General features: G+C 38.1%; 1 protein-coding gene across 5 annotated transcripts in view; it reads left to right on the forward strand.

Annotated features, from left to right (window-relative positions):
- LOC139119128 (polycystin-1-like protein 2) overlaps positions 1–19,944 on the forward strand; it is a 49,792-nt gene that overhangs the window by 22,160 nt on the left and 7,688 nt on the right. For all 5 annotated transcript variants that reach the window (XM_070682776.1, XM_070682780.1, XM_070682778.1 and 2 more), the window contains 14 exons: positions 557–748; positions 1,556–2,521; positions 3,730–3,879; positions 4,674–4,857; positions 6,205–6,452; positions 7,883–8,113; positions 8,618–8,763; positions 10,429–10,707; positions 11,045–11,170; positions 11,562–11,762; positions 12,385–12,645; positions 13,098–13,703; positions 18,403–18,633; positions 19,277–19,563. In XM_070682776.1, coding sequence (XP_070538877.1) covers positions 557–748; positions 1,556–2,521; positions 3,730–3,879; positions 4,674–4,857; positions 6,205–6,452; positions 7,883–8,113; positions 8,618–8,763; positions 10,429–10,707; positions 11,045–11,170; positions 11,562–11,762; positions 12,385–12,645; positions 13,098–13,703; positions 18,403–18,633; positions 19,277–19,563 — 4,108 coding nt within the window. The remainder of the gene's footprint in view (positions 1–556; positions 749–1,555; positions 2,522–3,729; positions 3,880–4,673; positions 4,858–6,204; positions 6,453–7,882; positions 8,114–8,617; positions 8,764–10,428; positions 10,708–11,044; positions 11,171–11,561; positions 11,763–12,384; positions 12,646–13,097; positions 13,704–18,402; positions 18,634–19,276; positions 19,564–19,944) is intronic.

Here is a 19,944-nt window from a genome sequence, read left to right on the forward strand (position 1 = left end):
GCCAGCCAGCATGATGCCAGCAACGAGGGTGCACTGTTAAAAAAAATTAATTTTGTGTATCAAAGTGAACACAATGGAATTTCCTAATAGTTGTGTTGACGTCAGTATAGCTATTCATGCAAAAATTAGTGTATGGTATAAACTTCAATTCTGTCCTGTTCTGTCATATTCCAATGAGATTATAAATGGTGTAACTAACAGGTACAGTATTTGGAATGTACAATTTAAGGTCTTTTGGGGAAAAATTGCATGTTTTGTGTTTAGTGTAAATAATCACCTCTGTGCTGGGTGTCTATTTCCTGCTAAATATGCTAATTTTCCCAGAGTGGTCTCATATCTACCACCTAATACCCCCATTTGCTGCTTTTAACCTCAATAAGTTTGTTTTGCACTCCTGCTCCCCTTGTATTTGCAGTGAATGGTGATGACAAGCAAACTTTCCACTTTGCATAGCCTTGTGGTACTGTCAGGAGTGTTTACTCTGTGTTTATGCAATGTCATGTGATTTGTGCTAACATTAAAATTCTGAGTATGAACCATCTACTCTTCTTCCCAGTTGAGAAAGAAGTGACAACTATCTATGAGAGCAAAGTATGGTTTTCCGTCATGCGTAAGGACGTCCCAGAAGGACGTCTGAGATATACAGTGACAGTACAAGATATAGAACACGTTGGTGAACCTGATACTTACACAGATGAGTTATTCATCATTCATAGATTGGAGGATGTCAAGTTACTTTTCACACAAGGTAACTTTCTTCTCTTGTCAATCATTTCAGGATTAAGGATGTTTTACTTCAAGCTAATCATAAAAAAATTATTTTGAAAATGTCATTGAGGTGTTTTAACTTTAACAGATTGCAAGTTTTTCCATTTTAGCTGGACACTGACAAACTTATCCTTCATTCACTAGTTTGGGTGGGAGTGGCCGGGGAAGGGGGGGGGCAGGCAATGCATGCTAAATGTGAAATTGTCCTTTTCTCTTTCCATATTTGAGACATGTTCAAACACCAGAGCTCTGGATAATGAACTCAGCAAAGCAAAGATCACAATATTACCTTGGTCAAGAAATCTGATATTTTGGTTGCCAATTATTAGACCGCATCATGTGGTGTGGCCAGTTTATTTCAAACTTGCCATACAGACAACATATTTTAAGTTACACCTGCCGGTCAATTTATTTTGCAATATGATCGAATGCAGCCACTAGGTTATAGCTATTTAGTTCTGATTTTGTGCAGATATGTATTGTCAATGAAATACATGCTCTTTTTTCATGCTTTTAGATTCAATAAAAAAGAGCGTCAGTGATGTCACTGCAGTAGTTTTAAATGTGTCGTTAAAATGCATCCTTTTAATCCTGCCTTCATGTAACTCGTACATTTTTAGTGTTTTTAGTGTACATTTTTATGCTTGTATTGCACTTCGTATTTCTGGTCACATTGATTGTGGATTTTAGCCACTTTATTGTTATTATTATTATTATTATTATTATTATTATTTCTATGTATAATAGATGTTGACAATTGTTTATTTTTCTTTTTCTTAATCACAAGTGACCGAAGATAGACTCTTACATCAGTCACCATTCCTTGTGAATATTCCTTTAAATTTGACCATCGTTCCGATCGGAACTGCAGAAGTTGTGGAACTCTACGTGGACGGTGTCCAGTACCCAGTGACAAGAATGAACATGTCCAGTGTTATTCTGCAATTCGATGAGATTGGAAGTCATAGTCTTATGTGTTCTGTTGGAAATGTCTATGGGAACACAACATCTTCCGCAACTATTTCCATAGTAAAGCCAATATCCAACTTGATTTTGCTCAGCAGTAGTCCAGCCTTCCCGAAAAGCGAGATTTTCTTCTTTCTGTTTGTTGAGGATGCTGGCTACAAGACTGTGTTTTCGCTGGATTTTGGTGATAATACACCCCCTCTGTACTTCTCATGGCCAACTGTTGATGCAGAGCTTGATGGCTTTGACATCCCCCTCTTGTATGATTTTTCTCTATTTCGTAAGACTCTCTTCACACATGTGTACAAAACGGAGGGAAAATACAACGCCACTTTGGCCGGTCAGAGTCCTATCTCAGCTGCTACATCAATCGCAGATGTCGTTGTTCAAACAGCTGCCTGCCCTGCTCCAGTTGTACATGTTTGGGACGGAGTTGAACTTGCTACTGTCAACAGGTTCATGGAGATAACACTGACAAGCAAAATCACGGCAGAGTGCACCAACAGAAAAGCAGTACTGACTCAATGGAAAGCCTACCAGCTTGAAGATGCCTCTGCTATACCATCAGCGAGTAACCAACATGCTTTGAACTCATCCATCGATGTCACTTCCTCTGTGTTGATTATCCCGCCTTTCAATCTGGAATATGGAAGTTATGTCTTCAAACTGATCGTCAGTGTTATAAATTCTATTGATGTGGGAACTCAGAATTCCGATGTGGCTTGCATTAATGTTGTACCATCTCAACTTGTTCCAAAGATAGCTGGTGGCTCAGCAAGAACAGTTGGTGAGAAGCCTGTTTTTGTTTTTATTTGTATGTGTACAAAAGAAGATGGTAAATGCTTGTGAAACACAAAAAATCACCATAGAAATCAGCCTAGGAAACTAATGAATGCATACGTGCAGTGTATTCTCCAGGACTCTTTCACAGGTTGGGAATATTGCCCTCTGATTGATTTTTTTTGTTTTTTAGGGGTGGGGGGGTAGATTTGGTTCTGATTTAGTGGGACAATGTATAATAAATTATGCAAATTTTAGCATGTAAATTAATATTTTGTACAATTAAGGCTATATCATTGATCAATATTAAATAAAAGACAGTCTTTCAGCTTCATCACATCCTGCAGATAGGAAGTGTGTATCACTTTACTGTGGCTACAGATAGTGAATTACATCATTCAACTGTGTGACGTTACATCATAGACAGTTAAATCATGAAGTAGGATTTTGATTAGAAAGACGGGATTCATGCAATCGCATGTCCTGGAGAAAACACTGTACGTGTATTAGAAAGATGAGAGTTTTGAGTTTGATGTAGAGTATGACACAAATGAAAAGTGAAAGATTCAGCTGTATGCGGGGTGCTCTGGTGCTATGCTATCTCCTTAGGGCAGTATGGGCGCTCCAACACCAGAGTTGCTTATGGCTGATATGAATCTTTCAGTTTGGTCGCAAATCCCAAATTTTGCAAAGATTTGCACCTTCCAAAATGCGGGGTTACATTTCCATAAGCACATCACTTTTGGTGATGTATGGATTGTGCAAGTGTTGTGAAATACTGAATTATAAATCATATCCTTGGTAAATTTTGAGTCCTTGTGTTTTAGTGGAGGTTCATATTTGTGTATCTTGAATGAACATCTTGCTTTTGTCCCTTTACACAAACATGAGTATTTTGTTCCTCACTCACACGACTGACAACTAGAAATGATCAACAACTTGCCTACAGCGTATTAATATTGTTGCAAAAGCAGTTCAAAAGTTTAAATGCAGAATTGTTATTTTGTAAAAACAAATTCTTTGCTTGTGCATGTGACAAGGTCATTATGTCTTGAGTATTTTCTGAGCTGAATAAAAATAAATTTAGGGATAGTATCTAAATTTATTCATCATTAGACGTAAATTTGATGACAATAAAACCTGAAGACTTTTGTTGTCCATTTCAACATTTAAGATGTACATGCACATATAGGAGTTTTTCCTTTGACACGATAGGTTGGAATCAGACCATAGTGTTTGATGGACAGGGATCCAGAGACCCTGATAACATACATCCGCATGAAGGTGTCATATTCCAATGGTATTGCCGACAGTATAATGAAACCTTTCCAGAAGACCCAAGTCTTGAAGAACTGTCTGGAAAAGGTATACATCTCTTATAATGTGTTTGTAGACAAAACTCAGCACACATACTTCTGTATGAGCCCTTTGAGTGCTGTAGTTTTTCCCACCAAAATTTTGTGAAACATTTTACCAATTTTTATTTGTTTTTCTGTTACTTTTTTGATAATTTTAGACCTGATGGACATCAAATTTCATTGGCTACAGTTTTGTATCAAAATTTTGGCAAAAATCTGAAAAAAATGACTTAGAATAGGTATATTTTTAAAATGCGACAAAAATTATATTTTGCAATCAAGGGGTCAATGGACTCATGATTTGCACCAACTGTATTTGGCAATCTATGGTGGATCAATTCAATGTATGCAGGATTTCAAAGTTTGCTGTCATAATCATGTGACTACCAGTACTGTCCTTTGATTGACCATCAAATGCAGTTGGAATATGGTCATTGGAAGATAGTCCAATCACTTGAAACTGCACATCTGGCATAGTTTCCAACCCTTCTCACTCCTCCCCCCCCCCCCCCCCAAAAAAAAAAAAAAAACAAACCCAAAGAACTAACAACCAACTGATAACTGCTGCTATATCTTGTAGTGGTACCACAAAGTTAAGCTTCATGAGTAGTTCACAATACCATAATACCATTCTTTTGCAAATACCTTTGAAAGTAGATATTATAATAAATCACATAATCAGTAATGGCTCATTTTTCTTCTATTAATTACAAAAATTACACCCAATCCACTTTTATGCTTGTCTTTGGTGAAACCTACACATGATCTTGCTTTTAATTTTTTGTTGGTCTTAATTTTAAGGTGGATGTCTTGACAACGGACTCTATCTTGGCAACACATCTGTGTTGCAACTACCGCATGCAGCATTACGTGGCAACAGATCGTATGTGTTCCGATTGTCATTGAGTAAACACGGCAGAGAAAGTGTTTATACAGACCAAACTCTGACTGTCCTGCCTGGAGAGCCACCGAATGTAGAACTCAGGTCAGTTGTTCATTCATCAGCTGGGCAGTATTCGTGGAACACATGTATTTGACAATGTGCTTTGATCACTTGTCAGTTTCACCCACCTGACCACTTAGAAGGCAGTATGGGGTTAACATCCATGTTCTAGTAATTGTAAGACAGCAACTAGCTTCCGAGTTTACCCGCAGCACAAAACTTGGCAGATGATAATTGATATACATGTACATGCAGGTCTACATGCTGAATGTAAAGTTTCAGTATTTGTGAAAGTAGACAGACTATCTGAAGTTAAGTTAGCAGTTTTCACTATGTGATACATGTAGCGTCAAATTGGACAGGATGACTAGATGCAAACACTTGTATCGAGATTGTTTAAAAATTGTCAGAATAAAAGGGAAACGGCCAGATTTTGCCCCTTCTCTCGACTTTTAATTGTCAATTGGATATCAAAGGACTTGTACTTCAATTAAGAGAGAATATTTGTGACATGCTGGTGATGTGAATGTGAAGAGTGTTTGCTTTTACAGTCCATTTTGTGCCAATTTTGCTGGCGGCTAATGTGTTGCATGTGAGTATTACTATGTTTCCACTGATATTCCTGCAAACATTTCAAGCTTTCCAGAGGGACATCAAGCTATGATTGGCCTTGAACCCAAAGCAATGCAATGCCACAATGGCTATTGAGCAGACTCAATACATTTTCTTTGAATTTTTTTCATGCCTACAGCATTTGCTCTTTCTATAACTGCCCAAGTAATACTGGTACTAAAACTTGATTGTAACAACAGTGTTTTGATGTCATGAGTTGAGCTACAATTTTCGCAGAAAAGTTGTACAACTACAAGTTAGCCACCTGTTGTTTGGTCAAAAGTTATGACTGAACAGAAATTCAACTGAGTGAATGCTATGCCATCCTGATATTCAAGTCACTAATCTTACTAATACATTTGAAATCCACTACCATTGTACAAAGTGGGTCTTAGATAAATATAGAAATTAAGGTAGTACGGGTCTTGAAAGTGAAAGACTTAAACTCTCAACCATTCCCTTTCTAAATCAAGAATAAAAATGAGGGGTCACTGCAAAAAGTTTTGAATTAGATTTTTTAGCAAATTACCTGACTTTTACCCATATTTGAAATTCAAAATGGCCGCCATCCCTGCGTTAACTCTATGGGGAAAAACGTTCGATTTTCGAAAAACTAAGACTGTAAAAATGTTCCTTATTAGGTTCATTCTACTTTAGTACAACAGATATGTTGCAAATATTTCACAGAGTAGTTTGATAGCATTTGTTTTGAAATTGAGAAATGTAGATGCTTTAGGTAATGGTTCTGATGCAAATTAAACTTTGTGTGATGCTCAGGTGTCTCAGAAATTGTGAAGCAGAAGTCAATCCCTCTGAAAAACTGGTACTTTCTGGACGATGCACAGACTGTACTTTTTACACTCGGCCAAAGTACTGGTGGACTTTCAAAAGCAAAGAGGATAATGTGAAGCAGGACATAGACTGGAAGACTGAGGCAACAACAAAGAGGAATAATGCATATCTGTCAATTAAAGCAAATACTTTTCTGAACTCATATGCAGATGAGTTTACATTCCGCCTGACAGGTAAGGGACAAGTCATGCCGTAGTTCTGTGTTTCTATAGACAGCCTAGGTAGGAAATTTTGACGTACAGGATATTGATATAGAAAGTTAATCACTTGTTAAGAAAAAGTAGGAGGTACAATTTCTCAAGTCTAGGCTAAAAACCATTAACATCAAGGTAAATTTTTGGTTCTAAAATTTAAGCTGTAGATGGGCCTACATGGATATTATTTTCGTAAAGATTATAAGACATGCTGTTTGCTTGATTCTCTTTGAAAATGGCAACACTGCCTCAGTTCCTTGGTATTATTAGCTCATGAGTTCACACGTGAGCTAATGTCATAGTGATATCTGTCAGTGTGTGAGTGTGTGTGTGTGTGTGTGTGTGTGTGTGTGTGTGTGTGTGTGTGTGTGTCTTTCTGTCTGTCTGTTTACACAATAACTCAAAAACACATGAACAGATTCAAGTCAGATTTGGTAGAGAGGTACCATATGCTCATAGCAAGAACTGATGAGATTTTGGTTTGTATGGTTTAATTAGATATGAATGAGGTGATGAAATGTCATTATTTTTCATATAATAGTTTCCTATTAAGACAGTAATGACAGTGTTGACATATTTCAAGAAATACTGCACAGAATTTCATGAAACTTCACAGATGACAATCTCAGAACATTATGATGATACTGTGAGTGTCATATCAATTATCTTCTCATTTGCATATTTAATGAAGCTTTATAATAAGTGATATACTAGTAACTCGAAATTCCTACACCAAATTTGATGATATGTGCTACTAATATTGATCAGATAGATATCTAATTGTACTGAGAAGTATTTGGCAGTGTCAAGTTAATAAATAGCTTATTTGCTTATTCAGTGAAGCTTTCTAATAAGTCATATAACTATGAAATAACTGCACCAAATTTGATGAAATCTGCTACAGATATTGATCCGACAGATACCTGACTGTGTTGAGAGGCATTAGGTAGTGTGAAGTTAATTGTGGGGGTTCATTTGCATATTTTATGAACTTTGTAATTAGTGATATAACTCTGATCAGAAAACTTTCATATTTACCATAGTGTACAAGAAACTGAGGATTCCCAAACTGAGATTTCTACAAACCATGGGATAATTTGCATTAGCAAATTTTGTGAGTGGATTTTAGGTGAAACATCTCTGATACCACTGGTCTGACAGCTTTAAAAGTTGATATGCAACTTTTTAGGATTATTTTTACCAAGGGTTGTAAAATTTACTGAAAACTTTCACAAGTAAAATTTTAGAGAATTTTTTTTTGGATATTTTGCGTGTCTCTTTTCAATCACTCTTTTCTGAAACTGTGATTCCAATAACAATGACATTTGGTTTGTAAGTTTCCAGTGATGACTTCATCGAGTTAAATTATGACGAAATTTCACAGATCTATTTTGTTTGAATTTTGGCAGTTGTAAGTTGGAGTGGTGCAGTCGCATATGCTGAGTACACTTTCACAGTAAATGAGCCACCAAGTCTTGGCAGGTGCCTTACAAGTCCAACTGAAGGCGTTGTCCTGCAAACGAAGTTCACAATCAGTTGCACCGGTTTCTCAGATGTCAACACACCCCTAAAGTACGAGTTCAGAGCTGTAACTGGAGAAGAACATATCGCCCCTGATTCTGAAGGCCTTTCCAGAGCAGGTAATGCAATACTGAAGAATCATGCATGACTATTTACTGTGTTAAAGTTATTTAACACTGGATGTTGCAGTTTTCCATCGCAGTGTCACAAAATCTAAAAATCTAAGTATCTGAAAATCTGAAAATCTAAAAATTAAAAATGACACTAAATATATTAAACTCAGTTACCAGTACATGTATGTACTCAATTTTTAAAATATTGCAAACTGAATATAATATTTGGAATTTTCCAAGATCTACTTTGTAGATCAAAGTTTCTGGCAATATCTGATTATTTGCATAATTATGCTTTCAAGTAATAGATTTCATCAGGGAGATAAATTTTGATATTCATTCTCTTGTGAATTACTAACTAAAATGGATATTAACTGTGTTAATTGATATGTTCCTTCTATCAGCATTCACATCTGACACTTATTATCATAGTATCATAGATGCCGAAGTGTGTAATTACATACTGACAATATTTTTTCGATCTCTTTGAATCACAAATATTTCTTGCAGGCACCTTGCTTTATTATGGACTTGACAGTATGGCCTCTGACTTGCTGCTTCCATTGGGCATGGCAAGCCAGAATTATCTTTTAGGGATTCATGTAAATGTGTTTGATTCGAATGGCGCTGGAGCGTATGCCCATGTCAATGTTACTGTAAGTATACAACCAACATCAGCAATTAATACAAGGGATATGGGGGATTTTGACAGACCTCTGTTGCTAAACCATGATTGTGTTGAACGGTTATGAATCTGTGCATTCACTTGAAGGAACGGTAATCTACAGAGTTTCATAAATTTTAGTTCAGAATGATCTCCAGAACAAGATTGAAATAGTTTCAGGTCTGTTACTTGCAAATGTGTGTTTCTCAGAGTCCCCCATGTACTGCAGTAATTAGTTTTCAGTCGGGGCATCCATCAGACTGTCTTGAGACAGAACTCAGGCATGACTGAACCAGTTTTATTCATAGCAAGCACATTCACAAACATTGTGCTAGGTTGTTTCTCCCGTTTCCTGAACTAAAAATGGAAAAGCTTAAAGATTATAAAATTGATGGGAATTAAGTTATATTGTGAACAGAATTATAGCACTTAGAAATTAACATAATGAAAGATCTGGAGCATTTGGTCAGTATGTGATGTAACTCTTTAGTCCCCACGGACACCGTTCGGGGGGACTTATAGGTTTCGTCATGTCCGTGCGTGTGTCCGTGCGTGCGTCCGTTCACGCAGATATCTCAGAGATGCCTGGAGCAATTTCATTCAAACTTGATACAAGGATTACTTCATATGTCATACAGATGCATGTCTATTTGTTTTGTGATACAATTCAATATGGCTGCCAGGCGGCCATTTTATTAGAATTTTTTCATGTACAGAGCCGTAACTCAGGCATGTATCAACCGATTTCATTCAAAGTTGGTACAAGGACATTGACCTATGTCATACACATGTACATTGATTTGTTCTGTGATACGATCCAATACGGCCACAGTGTGGCCATTTTGTTACGTTTTTTTCATGTCCGGAACCATAACTCAGACATGTATCAAGCGAATTTATTCAAAGTTGGTACAAGGAGATTGACCAATGTCATACCGGTACATATGCAGGTTCATTTGTTTTGTGAGACGATCCAATATCTGTGCTGCCATTTTGTTATGATATTTCCATGTACAAAGCCATAACTCAGGCATATTTCAACTGATTTTATTCAAAGTTGGTACAAGGACATTAACCTATGCCATACATATGTACATTGATTTGCTCTGTGATACGATCCAATACGGCCACAGTGTGGCCATTTTGTTACGTTTTTTTCATGTCCGGAACCATAACTCAGACATGTATCAAGCGAATTTATTCAAAGTTGGTACAAGGAGATTGACCAATGTCATACCGGTACATATGCAGGTTCATTTGTTTTGTGAGACGATCCAATATGGCTGCTGTGCTGCCATTTTGTTATGATATTTCCATGTACAAAGCCATAACTCAGGCATATTTCAACTGATTTTATTCAGTTGGTACAAGGACATTAACCTATGCCATACATATGCACATTGATTGTTTTGTGATACGATCCAATATGGCCGCCGTGTGGCCATTTTATTACGATTTTTTCATGTCCTGAACCATAACTCAGGCATGTATCAAGCGAATTTATTCAAAAGTATTTTTATCACAGACCTAATGAAGAGGACTCTATCCTCTCTTAGGACCTGTAATCAAAGTACCCATTAACAAGTTGGGACTGTGTCAACGATGACTTGTTATCATAGGTCATGTGATCAACATGTGATGACACTTCTTACCATAGGTCAATCCAAAAGAAGTTTCTTCTGACATGAGTGTGGAAGACACTGTGCTGTCACTGACAACCGGATCAGATTCAGAATTGGATAAACTGCTTGAAACAGGAGACTCACAGTCAGTGCTGCAGTTTATTGGGACTGTGACGTCCCTTCTGAACACGGAGGCCAGGAAGGAAGCCCACACTGAACACCATCACGGTTCAGATGTGACAGGAGACCAAACACCCATATCCAATGAGTTGCATGATGACGAGCAGGAACACAAGTTAAATCAAAGGGTCCAGGTCAGTGGTCAAATATCATTTCACTGATTTGCCGCATGATTTGAAGTCTGCAGAGGGTACAGGGTCCGCAATATATAATATAATGACTGTACATGTATTTACCAGTCCTAACAGTAAATTTATTCAATTTCACTCTACTATCATCAATCCAATACTAGATAAGTGGAAGGCATTTTGTCAAGTTTTAAGTCTTTAACCCTAACTGTTAAGGTATAAATATTTTTTCTTGAGGTGTACCGGTAAGTATTGATTCAACTCCAGCTTTTCATTGATGGTTTTTAGATTCAAAATTCATCTGCAAAACTTTGTAATGTGTTTAACTCTCTTCTTTCTCCAGATCAGAGAGGCTATCCTTAGCAGTTTGGCCACAGAAGAAGTGAAAAGCTTGGATGGAATACAACAGCAGTCGGCTGCAATATCACAAATTACCCAGGAAGAATCTGAAGTCAGTGTTGACGCACAGGTATGGCCTTTACATAACTGTGATAGCTTTGGTTGATGGGCCAAAATGACAATGACATATACTGGTACTTTCAATGCATTTGATCAATAGATCGCTGGCAAGGTTATAAACCTGGAATTCAAATGGACCATGGTACAAACAAACCCCTGTGTTCAAGCTCGCATGGACATACATGTATAGCCATACACGCTCATACACGTTGGTTTAACCTTTTTTTGTGCTGCCAATGCACAATATTTTGGGCGTTCTAAGTCTGTAGAACGCTGCATATCCTGTTTATTCTGGAGTAAAACCATTATTTGAACATGATGAGAAAACGTTTTCAAACTATTACTATTCTTGTATATTGTATATTGTTACTATATTAACGTGTTTGCCTTCTTCTTTAAAGACGTTGGCTTCAACAGCCTTGAAAACAATGGCACATTTCTTGAAGGATCAGTCAGTGCAGGGCGTAAGTTCTGAAACCATTGAGCAAACATCATCGTCAATGGTTGCAGCTGTTGATCACGTTCTGGATGCCATGTATTTGAAAGCCAAGGAAAACACCACTCTTGGCTCAGATTCTGATGTTGACGATCATGCCCAGAAGGTAGGAACATTTTGTACTCAGTACCAGGGCTTTGTCAACAATACCAGACAGTTATCATCAATTTAACCATAGTCAGTTGGTTGCTTAAATTGCATAGGGCACATCAAGCTTTGACTGCATTGGACATTGATGTTTGGAAACAGAATGTTATAAATGGCAGTTACTTACTTCAAAAGTATTTTCATGAGAATAAAGGAAGCACTGAAAGTATTACAAATTGAAAGTTGTCTGGCTCTGGAAATGTAATGTAATCAAAATGCATGAAAAATGTTTTATCCTCCATGTTAACAAAAATTGTTTACCACATACTAGTATTAATACAGACAGACACGCACTGTTTCTTACTATGTCTTGGAGACCATTTTGGTCTTCATTAATTCTGGAAAGTCAAAGACCACAGTAGTGGACCCATCGAGGTAGCTTCATCCTAGGACCATCCTGCTCACACCCTGAAACCCATCCCAATTTACACTACAGTAAAATATAATTTAAATTAATTCCTTGAATTGTCAAACAGATGCATCACAATTGTTGCTCCCTTCTGAGCTTGGTTCTGGTGGCACAAGAATCCAGACCTTGAGATACTGAAGATGCACAAATCATTTTACTTTTCCTGTTTCAGGATCGCAATGTATCCAGTAATGTCTTTGAGACGTTAAACGATGTGATGGATGCCATCCTGGTCAACAAAGTCCCAGGAGAGAAGGCCAGCGTCATGGAATCACACAGCATGTCAATGCTGTTAAGTAGACAGGAAATGCTTGACATTGGAGGAACGACGCTGTCTAGTGGCAACAACATTAAAATTCAGTTGCCTCCATCTGATAAGATGTTCCACTCATTTGATGTAGAGACAATGTTTGATACTGTTGTTGACACAAAGGTAGATATATCTTCATTATCAATCACGCTTTTTGACATGTTCATAATTTCCTATGTTCGGCCAGTGTAATTTGGTGGTATTTTGTATACTATAGGGCATATATGGAGGTTACAATAAACAGTTGTTCAGCAATATTGTGGTACAGTAATGGCAGTGAAGGACATGCAGCCTTTGTTGTAGCTGTTTTTTGAATAGTACTGCTTCATAATCAAGTTAAGCTTTGCTGTCAATAATCAAGTAAAGGTATAATATGTGCACGTAAGAGAGTCTACTCAACAATTCACTGCGATAGCCTACAAATTGCTAAAAAGGTAGACATGTAGTCATTCATGGGCTGTGACACCTTGAAATATTGTATGAGAGCTATTTACATGTATCTTGAACAGAACTCTAAATTCAAGGCTCATTCAACACAATGTAAATAAATAAATCAATATTTTTTCTTTCTGTAGGTGCAGCATTTCAAGAATAATCCATTTCATTGGAGCAAGAATTCCTCTCAGGTAACTTCAACAGTAAGTCGTCTGGAGTTCACCAAGGATGGAGCTGGTATTGCGGTGACCAATCTCACAGAGCCCGTCAAAATGTTGCTCCCTCACAGAAGTGGCAGTTCCTTCACCCCAGACACTATTGACACCATGGTGAACTCTGCCAACTTGACTTTTATGAATGTCTCCATGGATGACCCAGAGGCTGCCCTGTTCTTTGAAGTCCATTCTCATGATTCGACTGTGGGAAACCACGAAATATATCTGAGCTATGAAGCTGAGCCAAGCCAGAGGGATTACGATTTCCATGTCAGATTCCCTCGAGATGTTAATTATACCGACTCTGATGATTGGAATGCTAGTACCTCAACAAATTTAGAGTACACATGGATTTTGCAGCCAGGCGAGAGACATGAACATGGGAGATACGTGCTTGGGATTGGAATTCCTGAAGATGAGGACAAGGTGATGTCCGAAGAAAAAACTGTGAATGTGAGCATTTCAATTTACAGTGCAGTGTGTCGCTACTGGAATGAAACACAAGAAATGTGGCTAACAGAAGGCTGTTGGGTAAGTACATGTAACCTGATTGCAGAACCACTTTGATTCTTCATTTTGAACATTGAAGGGCAAGCCACTGAAACTTTTGGTGATTTATTTTCACCGGTTTAGTTGTTATTGCTAACTGTAGAGTCTTGCTCATCTCCCAAAAGCATATTGATGCATCTACCTGTTTAGCTTGACAACACAGTGTCTATATGAGTGAAATGTACTGGTATTGTTTAAGTTTTAATTTTTGTCTGGACCAGAATTCACTTGTCAACAGTGATAATGCAGTCTACACTTGTACAAGCTGAGTTGACACATTGAATACTGTGTATCTCAATATGAGTAGCTAAACAGTAGTTGACATTGAAAGCAAAGAAATCATCTGAAGTTCAGCTACTGGCCTTTTAAAGCCAGTATGTATACCTATGTTTTGCACTTGGCCATTGAATGCTGTCAGGTTTTGGCTGATTACAGCTTTGCAAATTATCAAGTTAAAAACTATCACCAAAAGCACATATTATGATGTATAGTGAATCATAGCTGCTTTATCTGGAAATATTTGCATCTGCAGCAGTAAATTGCAACATATTGCCACATTACATGTACCGGTACATACACCTTTATTCTGTGACAGCGGAGTTATCCTGTTTATCCAAACGAGACAAAAAAAATCTGCCATGAGGCCCTGTCGTCAGCTTCATGACTGTTGCAGCTTGTGGGCATTAGACTTGGTTCAAGTCTGTGATTGTGAATGTTTGAGTGGAGTGAACACAATGATTTGTAGTTTGCTTTCATGTGAAACGCGCGCGTGAGTGGACGCGATGAGTATAGGGTGAACGCGATGAGTAGAGTGAACGATATACAGCGGAGTTTCACCCGGAATCACAGACTTGGCTTTCTTGCACGATCTGCGTTGCTATAAATTATTCATGAGATGACGTTTTCTGTACTCATATATTATTCATAAGATGACATCACTAAATTTTACACATTGGGAAGAGTTACCAATTGACCCAAACGAGACGTGCATAAAACTCATATGGCGTTGTTGACAAAATGTCGAGTGCGATCACTCCCACAAAAGTCAGCACGACCTCTGTTGTATCACCGAAAACGCGTGAAAATATCTGTGTTGTTTGTGGGGCCCATGTTGCAAAATGCGAAAATCGTCGCCGGTTATTCAAGGACTGAAAAGACACCGTCCTTACAGTTGTAGCCTGTTCTCTTACGTGCCCAAAGCGATGGAAATCAAAACAATGTGGGGCGACTTCGTATGTCAGTGATTTTCCACTGCCGGTTGGTGCGCAGACGAACACATCTTTTCCCTCCATGTAACTCTCAACAAGCTTTCTTTGGTAATCTCGCATGATAGCGATGGTCGACCGATCAGTTGTAAAACGCGGTTGATGTACGAACTTGATGCCATTATTCGCCCAGATATAAAACGCACTCGATGTCTAGCTTTGCACGGAGATGACAACAAACTTTGTATATAATGTATGCAGAGGTTTTTAGCATGCGTTCTTCTTATTGGCCAGAATAACGGCGGGGGCTGTCAATCATTTTGTATTTGCTCCACGTCACTGTGTACACAGTCCGTCTCACCGCCTGTACTTTGCAAGAAGTCCAAGTCGGTGAATCCGGCAGAAACTAACTCACTACTGCGCAGACTCAAACGTGACGCATTCAATCGCTGGGAAAACCTGGCGTGAGCTGCCATATTCCGGATAGGTTTGTACGAAATAGGAATGACACAAGAGAAACTATTATAATTATAAATGATTCTATTTTTTAAAATTCACCGACTTGAACCAAGTCTACTTGTGGGCATTTGAAGTGCCCGTTACAAAATGTGCTCTGTTGCAGCAAAGAATGGTATATCTAAGAACAGGCTTGGTCGTCAAGGTCTTCATGAAAAGCTGACTATCAAAATGTAACTGGAGCAAACGGCATCAGTTGTAGGGAATCCCCAACCTGCAACACTGCGCTTTCGACCTTTCACTTTGTGTGTTTTTTTTTGACACGCAGATGCTTACAAAGGTAGCACTGTGGTCTGATCGCAGATCAACGCTTGCCAACTCTTGGGTTGACACCAGCCCTGCTTAAACCCCTGACCTGAGGTTTTTCTGTACAGTGTAGGCAAACAGGATGGAAGTTGTCCATGGTCTACTGTTTTCTAGACATATCTTTCAATAGGTTGAACTGCTCGTTTGCAACAATATTGGTGAAAAAAGGTCAAAAGATTGAAATAATGTCCCTTTAACAGTGTTTGATCTAGGACTTCAAAAATAGGGGCCATCGTGGGCCCACTCCCTTGAAAAAAAGGGGCCATTGGCAAAAAAAGGGGGCCATGCTGGGCCCCTTGCAATTTTTAAAGAGGGCCCTTGTTGATCCCAACCAGCGGATAAAAAGTGGTCCCCCAGAATTATTAATCAGATTAAAATTGCAATTAATTGTTTTTAAAAGGCTAATAACGGACAGATTGGGTTGCCAGGCAACATTTGCAAAGACAGATTCCACTGTGCTAAAGGAATTGACAAAAAGGTGCAGTAGCTGTAACTGTTGATATTTTTCTTTCTGTGTGTCATCCAACAACGGCAGTTTTCTATTGAGTTTGAAGTTATTTCACTAGCATTCAGTTTGTCAACTACGTTTTAGTTATTCACGTTTTAGTTGTAAAGTAAACCCTTATTGTTCACAACTTAATTTAGATTCAATTGTAAACAATATCACTGCTAGAAAGAGAGTGGATATACAGACTTTGTTGACAAACTTGATTTTTTAAGAATTACAAAAAAACATTTTGATACTCAGAATAAAAACACTGAAAGCAGCCTATTAAAAGTGACAGCTACATCAAATAATATGAAGTTACTGCAGTGACTGGCAGTTCACCCACAAGAAGGATCTCTACAAAAAGACAGACGTACAGGTGAGTCAACATTTAATAACACACTTTTATTCGTTTTTTTCAAATTTTGACCAGTTTCTCAACTCAATACTGATGATTATGCATATGTTTTATTGCAGACATGTACCATCAGCTACCATTCATCATGTCCATAGTACAACCAGTGCCATTGTGACAGCGACTTCACCTGAGAGAAGAAAATATGATTTTTTTATTGAGCTGTAAACACTGAAATGCCAAATCTGATTTTAATAAAAATTTCACCCTAACATGTACCATTTCTGAATCAATTTTAAGTAAAGAGTAAAGGAATAAAATAAAAAGAGGGGGTAAATAAATTAAAAAAATAAACTATTAAAAATGTTAAATACTAGATTTTGGTATCCAGAGAAATAATAAACTTAGATTTGAGAGTGTGTCCTTTATCTTATATTTCTTCAAAATTTCAAGTTTAGAGTAAAGTACTAAAATAAAATTTGGGGGTTCACGTAAATAAGTTGAAAAAAATAAATTATCAAACCTGTAAAATACTAGATTTACGTATACTAGAGAAAAATTAAACTGAGACAAAAACACTCACTCTCTTCTCTATTTGTTTGATTACAGAAATATGAAATATCTAAACCGTTTTTTACGACTGGAAACCCCGCGTGGCTACCACGCTGGTACGCGAATCACTGCCAAACGAATAAATAAACAAGTGACTTGTCCTCGGAAACTCGCACTGTCGCAGCCAGTTTACAAACATAACCATTCCCTACCACTCGGATATTTTGATCACCCCAAGAAATGTCAGAAATTAGCGTCCACGACACCATGCACTGAATACCAGTCCCGGCCACTCCATCATGTAAAATAGTTATACCGTATAAGCATTGCTTGCTATTTGATCATAACGTACTACAGTCTAAGCTTACATATGGTAGCTGCAGTACAGTAGCTCGAGGTTTTGCGTAGGTATTTGGGTCGGACGGCAAATACTGACCCAAATACCCAGGCAAAACCTCGAGCTACTGTACTACAGCTAACATATGGTAGCCTTACATATCGAAGTCAACGGTAAAATTCCCAAAATTGTATTCACCTGTGGGGTGCGGTTGTGTTGCGAACCGGTAGCATCGGTCTGCGTGCCAGTTTCTGACACTTCCATCGATGTACCTCCTTCATCGTCGGGCGTGGGTGCACGGTGAGGAGACAACCCGACGGCTTTACAGATATAGCCACAGCATAGTAACCATCGTACCGCTGGCATTGTACTGCTGGCATAGCTACGCATGGCCTTCTGCACATGTCCCGTCAAAGACGTCATCCCAACTTACGTCATTGTCGCAAAATGTCGTGATTGAATATATACCACGTTACGGTAAATCCTCGTGTTGTCGTAGAGCATGGGCGTAAAACGTAGTGGCCTGGCAGAAACAAACTACCAGGCGCCGGTCTTGGAATATTGCGCCCGAAATGGCGCCATGGCCTGTGAAAATAGCGCCATAGCTGATTTTTTTGCGCAAAATGCGCAATGGCGCACTCTAGATCAAACACTGCTTTAATGTTACATAATATATTATATCCAAAAACTAATTTTGTCATAGTAGTAATTTGTCAGCTTTTAGACTTCATTTTAAGGATGATGTGAAAATCAGATCTTACTGTAGGTGATTATATGGTTGATGGTGATTTCTTTGCAAGCGCCTATTAAGTGTGAAATGTATGTGTGAAGTTCAAGAAAATTGATGAGAGAGTTGTACCGGTAGTATTTGGTAGATGCCTTCCCAAATCTTCGATCATGACATTGCAATTATCTCATTACAGGTGGCATCAGATTCTACGATCAGTGCTGTCAAGTGTGAATGTAACCATTTGAGCTTCTACGGAGCTGACCTGTTTGTTGCTCCCTATGGAATAGACTTTGCAGAAGACATTAAGTTGTTCCTTAATATTGCCGATAATCCCATCATGCTGGCAACGCTTGCGTCGATATTTTCTTTGTACCTCGTCTGTGCATTTCTTGCCTTCAGGAAAGACAAGAGGAATGCTGTAAAGGTAAGTGATAACTTAGCTTTGTTTGGAAACTCCAAATTTAAAAAATGTGTTCACCATGTGTTTGGATGTTCACCAATGCAAGTCCTCAGTCAAAAGTCAACAATAATGTTGTCGTGTAATAATATTTCCAACCTCCAACATCAAAGACTCTTTAAATTTTTCCCTTCATCATGAAACACAACATGTTGTGAAGTGGAAATACCTATCCCATCATTTTGGTAAACCAGAAGCATATGTTCAATAATTCTGTTGCATTTTCCAATTTAATGTCTTGTAAAATCTACTTGAAATCTGCTTTGACATATTACGGACAAGTTATTAGAAAAAAATAACACATGTAGATTTGTTCAGGCTGTTTTCATTTATGGATTTTTGGCCTCCTTTTTAAATATTTCTCACTCCTGTATTCTCTCCCCCCCCCCCAACAAAAAAAAATTATGTAAAGTCAGAACCATCTTGTCCAAATTGAAGGATTGTAGTTGGCCTCATTCAAATGTCAAATAAAGTGCAGTTAGAAAATTGAAAGAGAGATACTGTATATTTTGTATATACATGTATATGTTCTCATCTCGAGAAATCACAAGGGTATGGAATCAGAGGTGCTTTACAAAATATAAACAAAATCTTTTCCATTCTATTATAGAAAGAAGTAATTGTTCTGAATGACAGTGATCCATTAGCCAGGGTATCTTACCAAGTGACTGTGTTCACTGGTTTTCGTCAAGGGGCAGGGACCACAGCCACTGTTACTCTAACCCTCTGTGGAACATGGGGAGAGAGTGAGAGCCATGTTTTGAACCCAGCTGATGCTGATAGGAAAGTCTTACATAGGGGTAATATTGACAGCTTCATCCTGAGAACGGACAGGTACCTGGGAAACTTGACATCCATAAGGCTCTGGCATGACAATTATGGAACAAGTCCAGATTGGTGAGGAATGTTTCTTCAAATTTTCGGTAGTATCTACTTAACAAATCAGTGCACGCACATCTTATGCACTATTTTACACAAAGTCAATGTTCGGACCCCAGTGTGTGCTGGAGGTACACTTGAGGGCCACTTGTAATCACTTTGTCAACCTTTGCATACTGTGTGTGCACCAAATTTGTCATTGAGCTCATGACTCAAAGATAACCCTACATCAACTGTGACCAGTTTAGATACTAATATGTGGAAAATGACCCGATGATTATATGTAGAATCTTAAAATGTGACTCACATAATTATGAATATTCATGACTTTCAAATAAAACATTGCCATTAGTACAGTAACAGATCTAGAGTAATTTTGATTTTTCCTTGTATTTCAAA

This window comes from Ptychodera flava, chromosome 19 (assembly GCF_041260155.1).
Source record: "Ptychodera flava strain L36383 chromosome 19, AS_Pfla_20210202, whole genome shotgun sequence".
In the NCBI taxonomy this organism is placed as follows: Eukaryota; Metazoa; Hemichordata; class Enteropneusta; family Ptychoderidae; genus Ptychodera; species Ptychodera flava.